The following is a 10,420-nucleotide window of genomic DNA, read 5'->3' as shown; positions in this document are numbered from 1 at the left end:
TTAAATTGCACCAAAAACATTTTTTATTCTATAAAAGAAGAAGTGGGGAAGGGGAAATAATCACAACTGTACAGGGAGAAACTGACTTTTAAACACTATGAGTCACAGTATCAAAAAGCTCACGTTTTCCTCACTGATCTTTACACATTTGTTCTGTACAAATACAAAAAAAAGAAAGAAAAAATATTATTAATAATTGTATTATTATAAGGATAACTGCATTGCACTGAGTAAATATAGTACTGGCCCATAAGTTACTGCATTCAATAGAAAATACTTAAAATTTGCAGAGGAAGTGAGTCGAGGCACTCGCACACAGACGGACACAGTCAGTGACGTCACCTTCAGACGTGAACTCTATCCCGTCTAGTTCTCAATTGGGATACAATTCTTCAAATGTTTCACTACCTGTTCACAGATGAACATTCCTGCTTTATACATGAACAGAATATTTAGAACAATATCGAAGGAAAACAAGTTTGCACAAACTGCAAAAGAAACAACAGGAAGCAGGAAAAACACAAACACATGCATCAGTGTCCCTCCAACAACTCCGTCAGCAAAAAGACTTTATCTGGGTCGTCGTCAGCAGGCTCTGAGGTGTGACATCTGCTATCCTCAGTGTGACAGTGGAGGTTTCAGCGTGTGTTTGTCTCTGTATATAATATATCAATGTTCCTGCTATAATGGTCACCAGAGCTGATGAGTGTGCTTGTAAAGCGATGGGCCATTATCATTTTTCATGTGCATAATGACACACACTCATGTGCTAAGTGGGGAAAATCTCCCTAGGAATAAGGAACGAGGGATCCATTTAATGAAATACAAACATTTAGAACATATTGTGTCAAAACTTGATTCCTTCAATGTTTGAATGTCAAATGGGAGAAAATTCATTAGCATATTTTGACTGTGGAAACTGGTTGCTGCCTGTTTCTTGTAATAGAACAAGTTGTATACCAGGTTGGATATGTTACTACTTTTGTTACATGTCAACATATTTGAGCTGCTATGAGTCTGGAGAGTGTAAAACAGACTAATCCAATCTGATCCAAAATAACAAAAAACATTGATATTTTTTTTAGCCCCGTCTGACCTAAACTTTTTCTAAAGCTTGAGACCCAAACCAACTAAATCTCACACATCACTGACTGTTTTTGTTGATATTTTATATGAGGTCCAGTGCAGAAATATCAAGCTGTGTTATAATAATAAAAGGATCCTTAATTAATAATTGTCAATGTGGGGTTTCTGTTTTCCTCAGATGATCAATGTTAAGGGGGCCCCACAGTCTCACACACACTGACATGCTCACCAACGTCACTATAAGAAAACAAGAAGGCTACTCTCCATGCAACAAGAGTGCACAACACAAGGGGGACCAATTCTTTTTTTTAAAGAAACTACGAAACAAATGTCTTATTAGATTTGAAAAGAAACAACACATGTCATCAAACCAACAGAAGAAGAAGAAAGAAAAAGATTTTTTTTCACATTATCTAGTCAGTGTTAAAAATAGATATTCACCCGTTACATTTACTCTGCACTTTTTGATTATATACATTTATGTACATGGATTTATCTTTATTATTTGTCATTGTCCTTAATGTCTTTATCAACAGTTTACAAAAGAAAGAAATTTGCAATCAAATGCATATACTCTTCTAGAAAGATGTGCTTAGTAACTATGTTGGAATTTTTTTAGTTGAAGCAGAGGGAGATGTTAAGAGAAATTGGAACATTGTATTGCTCTGCACTGCAAAAAAAAGGACAATATCCTTCCAAAAAGTGACTGAATTTAGTTCAGATTCTTAATAATGGAGAAACAAAAGTTAAAATTAGTTTGTTCTTTTCATTTTTCTTTTCAAAATCAAAATCAGATTCAGTGACTTTGCAAGACAATTCTTTTTTTTTTTGCAGTGTACAGACCAAACAACAGTTTTCCCTGTTTATGGCATGCACTTAGCTCACAGGAAGCCTGCACGTCCATCTCAGTTATCATAATGTGAATAGGTTAATAACCTTTTGCTCTCGCTTACTAGCTTTTGAAATGACAACAACAGTAATTCTGAATGACTGACAAGATAAATGTCAAATGTGTTTTTGCCTTTTTGTTTGTAAAGGGACACATTGGGATTGTGAACAGCGTGTTCCATTGATCACGTTCACACTCAGCCCCTTGATTAAGACATGGCTACACACGTTTGAGTTCATGTCTGTGTTTGTCAGTGCACAGTCACAACTCTCGCCGTATATTCTAAAAGTGATTTCAGAGGCGGCTTTGTTAAGTGATCAACGGCACAGGCTTCTACGCATCCGGCCCTTCTTTTTAAGGTTCCTGTTACAACCCATGTGACCAGCATATCAGCAGTACAACAACCAGCTAGTGCTGTACAGGGGCATATCTATGTTCCCAGGGTTCTATGTTCTCAGAAATGCTCTTTTTCCCGTAGGTCAAATGTTCAACGTATGTTTCCCTGGGTCAGTTATGGTGAAATCACACACAGCTTGTAGCCTACTGACGTTATACTCCTTGAAACCTACGCCCTTAAATTTGCAGACAGACTGTTTTCTTGAACATCAATATCTCCACAGTGGCTGGAAAGATTTTTACCATTCAAACTGCATTTCAAACATCTCTGTGGAGATAGCCCTTACCAACTTCTTACAATGAGGACCGTGGGAACATAGGGATTACCCCTTGCTCTACTATTGAGTTCAGAAGAGTGTTTGGAGTGAGGTCTGCGTTATGTTGCATAATCAAGTTCAGCCCAGAATAGGAGCTGGAAAACAGCCCACTTAAGACATGGACACTGTGGGTTAGAGGGTAGGGTTAGGGGTTCAATTCTGTTCCAACTGTCTGAATCTGATAAAGAATAAATACTTTGAAAAATGTGTTGATTGGATATGGAGAGGACTCCCAACAAGCTAGATATTAGGGGAATTATGTCAGGGATACAAATTATCTGTTATTTATAGTGAGTCCGTATTTTGAGGCATTCAATTAAGTTCTGTCAAAATGCAATACAAACTCAGTTGAAAGAGAATTGACCCCCGCCCTGATAGAAATGCTAGTGAGCAGAGCGCTTAGTTTCCCCGTGGTTTAAATCGCAGGCTCTACAGACCCTGACAGCCCGACACAGTGCCTGGTTTCTCACAGAACCACTGACAGACAGCCCGGCCACTGTGACTTTCAGTGTGTTGTAAGGTCATGAAACCAGTGCAAAGGGTGTTTACATTGTTGAGTGTTCACGGTGCTCTCTGCTGTTGCAAAGCCAGAAAAGTATTGTTTTGTTCAAAAGTGTCAACATATTTGTGGTTTACACAAATAAGGCTGTCCCTGTGACAACTTCTGAATAATGGGATCACTTTTTCAATAGTCAGCTTAATGTGAATCCTTAATTATCCCTAAACTTTATTTTTCTCCTCTGCTATTATCAAACATTCAAAAAGACTTAAATCTGCTTGCTCTGGAGCGCCCTCTTCGTGTTGTGCCAAAGTAATCCAGCAGATTTCCTGCCTTACTGTTGTACACAATGTAAAATGGTGAGTAGAAGCCTGCAAACCTTATAGAATAGACACACAGTTCATCTTTGGCCAAACGTCCTCTGTCAGTGGTTCTGGTTTTGCCCTTACAGATTGACTTCAGTTATTAAGGCTCAACGGGCAAGAGGTAAAAGAACATCAAGTGCCCGGAACACACACTCGTAAAAATCTTAAATTCTGATTATGTGTTTGTCTCAAAACATACACACACACACACACACACACACACACACACACACACACACACACACACACACACAAGCAATGCACACAAAACACACACAAGCAATGCACACAAAACACACACACACACACATACATACACACACAAACACACACACACACAAAGAAAAGCTCCCCTATTCCCTGCACAAGAGTTTTACTTGTAATCTCAAACTATTTGTGTCTCCTCTGAATTTTTCACAGCCTCAGAAAACAATAAAAGAATCCGATTTTTTTTAAAGGATGCCATTCTGTTAAGAGTGCCATCCCTGGTAAAGAATAAAGAGACAGAAGGCATATTTCATAAGACAATAGCAACAACAACGCATAAAAAGCAAATACTGTTATCGAAGGACAATCAGGAAGGTGTGTGCTTGGGGGGAGAACACGCATGTAACAATAATGTGATTGATACAATGAAAACAAATTAATCTTTTTTAAAAGGTTCACAGTCTTGTAGCTCCCTGTACCAGGGGATAGGGGTGGGGTAGAGGGTGCAGGGTGATGGCGGTGGGGAGTCTGGACAAGATAAAGAATCTACTTTTATATCCTAGCCTCATTCAGATGTTTGCCAAAGAGAAGATTTCTGTTTGACGTCACTTCAGCTGCTGTCAAAAAGCTCATTACACGCACATACACTAACTCATACACTGATACGCACAAGGATGGGAAGCCTTTACTTTCAAGATCCATCCAATTATAGTAAATCATGTATCCAAAAGTTCTGATGACAAATTGATACAATCAAAGAGTTTTGGTTGTTTTAAACCTTTTTTTAAAAAGCAGTACCAGGGACTAAGAGTATCTTTTGCACATTTCCAATGCATCTAAAAAACGTCTGACGATTCTGTCTAGTATAAGTCCAATTATGTCTGTGTTTGAGACACAAATATGCATGTGAAGAAAAAAAAAAAAAAGAATAATTGTGTTTGTTGCGGGTCTGGGATGTTATTTATTACTGTCCCACCCAGATAGTTTTGGCCCAAGAGCAGGACCGAGGATTAGAGCTCGGAATATCATTTTCTTTTATGCTTTTGGGTACGAAGCGAAATGTGTCCCTAGCACCAACCAAGTGTCACACTGTTATTCTTTGATTCGATAGTTCCTTATTTAGAGCAATCATTTTGTTAGTTCCTCAAGTTAAAATGGTTACAAATACAGGTAATGGGTTTTCAGATCCTAAAAGGGTTCCTGAAAAGGTTCCTGTGGTGAGAAGGGACCGTTTGAGGTATTTTGGGGGAATTACCTTTACCTCCAAAAATATGTGCTTGGAGTCACATAACTTCCCAACTCTGCATGCGTACAGAACGAATATTAATAGGGCAGCTGAAGTGACATCCCGCTTGAAATTTCCCCTTCTGGTTTTAAACAAAACCAAACAGACATTGCCCCCACCTCATCCTCCTCTCTTTTGGATGGATGTGTGTGATGGATGGACAGATGGATGGATAGATGTATGGATGGATAGATGGATGCTGTTAGACGACTTTCAGTCCGTCCTTCTCTGTCTGAGGAAGTGATGTCTTGTGTGACAAGTGAAGTTGAGTTGGAGGATGGTAAGGAGGGGACTGTTGGGTGGACAGTGATGATGATGATGATGATGATGATGATGACGATGATGACTATGATGAGGATGATGATGATGATGATGATGATGATGATGTGTTGAAACACACATTAAAAATCCCCTAACCTCCACTTTGCACACATACAAAAATGTGCATTCCTGTGATTTCAAGATAAAGAGGAGGAGGAGAAAGGAGATACAGTGTCTTTTTTAATCTGCTGATTAAAATCCTTTTGTGGGGGGAAGCAGAGGTGAGGTTTATGTGGGGTGAGGGGGCACTGGTACAAGATGTGCTGTGAGGGACTTTGTCAAGGGGTAAGAGGTTGGTATGTAGGTAGGGGAGTTTGATAGGGAGCTGGGGGGGAGGGGGAGGTCAGAGTTCACATCATGACGTGGCGGCGGCGGTGCAGGGACAGGTGGTCGGACCGGGAAAAGGAGCGGTCGCACTCGGTGCAGCGGAAAGGTTTGATTCCGGTGTGCTTGCGGAAATGTCGAGTCAGCTCATCGGAGCGGGCGAAGCGCCAGGTGCAGCCCTCCCAGGTACAGTGGTAGGGCTTCTCTCCTGGAGGAAGCAGGACACAAGCAGAAGTGTTAGGGGAGAGGAAAGGAAGGGAGGAAGCAACATAGGGATGGGAGGGAAGAGGAAAGTTGGGATGAATCACTTACATCTGCTTATGTCCTCCTGAGTCCAGACTTTTTGTCTGGTATGTATTTCTAATTTCTCCTAGCTATTTGAGATAAGTAGGACCTGATAAGAATTAAAAATGAAGCATTGTCTTTAAAAAAACAAAGTACAGGTTTGGATAAAAAATAATGTAGGGTTTGTCTTTCTTGGACCATCGCTGGCAGGTGTCTTCTGGCTGTTCAGCATGATCGCCCCCGGTAACCTGGATGCTAAGGCACCTCTCCCTTGCTGATTCATGGTTTGGGTCTTGATAGCTCCGTATCAGGTGCAGCAAACCCCAAATGTAATGTACGAGGACACAGGGTCACAGAAAGTGACTTTTTATTGGATGTTTTCAGGAAACAAATCAGATTACAGTTTTTTAATGAGCAACCTTGGGAGGGTTAAAATGATAGAAAGATACCTGAAAAAACCTAGCTGTAGAACTATAAACACTGTGATTGGTGGTCCTGTGGTGGCCAACTGCTCCTTAAACCTGGATAGATGTGTTACTGGTGTTTGTTTTGCCCAGGTCTCACCTGTGTGTATCCTCCTGTGGGCTTTGAGGTGGGAACTCTTGGTGTAAACTTTTTTACAGCCTTCATAGTCACACATGTGGATCCGCCTCCTCTTGATGTCCGGCGAATCTGGATCGATGGGCTCTAAGTCCATAACCGACCTGAGAAAGGAAAATTAAGAAAATAAGAAAGGAATTGTCTGATTTGATTTGCCTAAGTCCTGACATGTGTAAATCCTGGTTCAACCATGTACTTTGTAACTTCCTTAAAGCTGAAAGCGGTTTATTAATAAAGTTTTTTAGTATAATTATTATGGCATGTGTTTATCAGACAATATTTTGTTGTCAGATATCAAATTCTGACAATAAAAATCTTGAATCAATCTGGCTCTAGTAAGAAAATAACATATGTGCAAATTACTGTCCAAACTGTTTATCTATGTTTTTTTTTTTTTTACCTTTGTTTAAATCATTTACATTGCACTTCCTACCGGGCATAGCCCTCATTGTGCCATTGTACTTCATGCTATGTTGATATGGCCTTGACATAATACAACTTTCACACTGTATGACCTGAGAACATTCATACATTTGACAACTTCACATGACTATACTGTGCAATGATGTGTTTCATCATTGCACAGTAGAACAACCTGTGCCATCTGGTTCAGGTTCATTCATAAAGTGACATTAAGGCCACTGGGGGGCATCAGAGGGTCATACACAGCTGCAGAGCTTCCACTTCAGCATCTCTCCCTCTCTTTCTCATATTTTGATGTCAATAACTGAGATATATGTATTGCAATATTCTGAGTTAACTATGTTTTTGATATTCATTTGATAATCATGATGTAAATAAAGTTGGTCTGAAAAAAGACAAAGCTTCTCTGTCTCTCTCCCTAGGAGGTGTGACGGCTGACAGCATTACGAAACCTTGTTTACACCCCAGCTCTGGGACAGCCCTGCCTAGCAACAAGCAAACACACACACACACACACACACACACACACACACACACAAACGCACGTACGTAAACAAAGACACACTTCCTCACAAAAACAAAAACACAAATACCCACAAACACCCTTGTTCACTTTGACAGAAAGACTGACACAGACACACACATACACACACAGACACAGACACACACACACACAAACAGCAGATTACAGCACTAAGCTAACCGTTGAAATCCACACCCTTAATTTCAGTTACAGTCAGGCGGCCTCGCCTTTGGGTGTGGAGCTCTATCCTGACTTACTAATAAACACACTGGAGACACACACACATACACACACACACACACACAGTTTTACTGTACTTGTACGCTGTACGTTCGCTGGCACACTAAGATTCACTCTGCAGCCTTGACCATTAAATTATGAGTAACCTACAAGTAATAAGGTCCACACTTGAGAGGACCAAATGTCGAAGTGTGTACTGAGCACACACACACACACACACACACACACACACACACACACACACACACACACACACACACACGCATGCCTCCCTGTGATACAGCTGGGGCGTCTGCAGTGTGTTCTCCTGTATAGAGGGTTATATAAGGTTATACAAGTGTCCAGTCATGGCAGCGCTGCAGTAATGTAATTAGTCAGGCTGCATGGGAGGGAGGTGATCCACACAAAGACCGCATTTCCCATAAACCCTGCTGCGCATTAGTGCCTCTCTCGCTGGCCCTGTCGACTCCTATCATGGACTTTACTCTGAGATGACATCACGCATGGTTAATGGTATTAATGCCCTGTCAACAGTTTCACAGACGTCTGATTTATAATGGACCATTGCTGTACCACTGACTGTACATGCCGTATCCTGCTCCAACAGTAGTGTTTTCTTCCAAGCAAGCAACATTTTTGGAATAGTTCAAACTTTTGGGAATTTGCTTATCTGCTTGAGAAGAGAAATGTGACACTCACATTCTCATGTCTTTGCATTGCTTACACAGCTGGAGTCAGGAAGTGTTAGCTTAGCTTAGCATGAAGACTGGAAACAGGTGAAATTAGCTAACGTGGCTCCTTACGCAAATACATCTACCAGCACCTAAAGCTTACTATTTACCATTAAATCCGTGCAGAAACAGAAATGTAACAACAATAATTTATGCTGAGTTATGCACTGGAACTATCTCTTGGCAAACAACAGCTGGGCTGTGAGCAGCATCCTGAAGTAAGAAGAAGGCAACCCCTGCTAGAGATGCTGCACAAAAGGGCTGGGTGTTTAAATAAACTGTGTTGCTTAATGAAATCAATCCAACACGTTACTTCTTCTAAAACCACAAATTGTCTTATAATTGTCTTATTGTTTTATTATTTCTGGTTTTGCACGCGTTAAACAAAGAAGACTTGTAGTGTTAATTAGTCAACTTTAGAGGTGTTGGTAGGTGATTTAAAACAAATCTTATTACATTCTTTGAATGATGGCAATTAAGCATATTTCCCAAAATGCTGAATGTTTAATACGTAACCTGCAAGGCTGCTTTTTTGTCAAACCTTGTTTAGTTTATATCAACTGGTCTTCTTTTTCTGTTCTTTTAAGGATCTACTGCTACTGTTATTTGGTGGATAAAGACATTGAGCTAGGTCAAAGCAGCAGTTTTATTTAGTTTTATAAGAAATTAGCCTTTTTTTGTATAACTGATTTATCCTGGAATCCACAACTGAATATTTTGAGACCAAAACATATAAAAACAAATAAGCTCATTATGGAGAAAAGGGTTATTGTCACAACTTAAGCTTGTGCCCTGTAAATTCAAAAAATCTGTGTATATCTACTAAGATCAATGTAGGTCTACAACCAGCTAAACATTTGTATTTCCATCCTTTGCATTTGCAACAATCTGGATTACATATTGCCTACATGCTCATCATGCACATGCTGGTAGAGAACAAGAGCAAACAAAACAGAGACCTGCTCATCAAAACAATGCTCCACAGTAGAGGGCTGCATTGGGATTGGGTCCTGCCAACACAAATCTTGCGGGAGCGGACGGCTAAAACACAACACTGCGGGATCGGGATGTAGCAAAGCGACAGGATGGAGTCAATAATGATGTGAAAAATAACCTCAAACAAGGTATTTTTTCCCTATTTTTTAGCAGCGGTGTGTAAAACTGAGACAGACGCTGAATAAAAGCAGGTGAGAGCCTCGGTTATCCTTACTGGTTCTCGAAAACGCAGCAAGATCACATCAACATGGTGTTGACAGCTGTTTGTTCACAGGTGCATTTTTTCACATTTTTACCACAAATATGTGCATATGTGATTCATTGAGTTCCATCTTTTTCCCGGAATGTACCTCTTTCTGTTTTAATTTTTAATTATTGTGCTTAAACTCACACAGGTGTGGGGAAATTTGAAATTTGAAAGTGTGCCGGAATGTAGTCCTGTTTGTTGTGTCCATCTATGGCTGGACTCACCCGGCGTCGAGGCTCTGGGCACTGAGGGAGGCCGATCCAGACTCTGTACCACTCTCTGCATCGCTGTCACTCTGATACTCCACTGGAGACGTCGAACCTGGCTTAATACGAACTGCAGAAAGGACACGATGGGGGAATAAAGACAGAAGGATGGACCGAAAGAGGGAAACAATGGTTTGAATCAAAACAGAGGAAAATTAGACAGATGGGACATAGAAGGAAAAGAGATTGAGGAAGGGTGGAAAGCATGACGGACCCAGAGAAAGAGATAAATCAGTGAATGATATTGAAATGGAAGAAGCAGAAGTAAGAGAATAGAGAAAGAAGAGGAGGGAGGGAAACAGAGAGAAAAAAGGGGTTAATCACTTCTTAACAGAGAGGCTTGGATTCCAGCAATTTAGCAAGACAAAGCCTGTGTGTGTGTGTGTGTGTGTGTGTGTGTGTGTGTGTGTGTGTGTGTGT

The 10,420-nt window shown here is 40.5% G+C and overlaps 1 protein-coding gene across 3 annotated transcripts in view; it reads right to left on the bottom strand.

The window, feature by feature from the left end:
* klf8 (Kruppel like factor 8) overlaps window positions 1–10,420 on the bottom strand; it is a 68,719-nt gene continuing 58,299 nt past the window's right edge. For all 3 annotated transcript variants that reach the window (XM_032533883.1, XM_032533882.1, XM_032533884.1), the window contains 3 exons: window positions 9,959–10,070; window positions 6,539–6,678; window positions 1–5,897 (listed from right to left, as the gene is read on the bottom strand). In XM_032533883.1, coding sequence (XP_032389774.1) covers window positions 5,716–5,897; window positions 6,539–6,678; window positions 9,959–10,070 — 434 coding nt within the window. In that variant the 3' untranslated portion in view covers window positions 1–5,715. The remainder of the gene's footprint in view (window positions 5,898–6,538; window positions 6,679–9,958; window positions 10,071–10,420) is intronic.

The sequence above is a fragment of the Etheostoma spectabile genome, chromosome 13, assembly GCF_008692095.1.
Source record: "Etheostoma spectabile isolate EspeVRDwgs_2016 chromosome 13, UIUC_Espe_1.0, whole genome shotgun sequence".
Lineage (NCBI taxonomy): Eukaryota > Metazoa > Chordata > Actinopteri > Perciformes > Percidae > Etheostoma > Etheostoma spectabile.
Note: the sequence above shows the minus strand (reverse complement) of the source record. Positions and strands in the feature narration are given on the sequence as shown.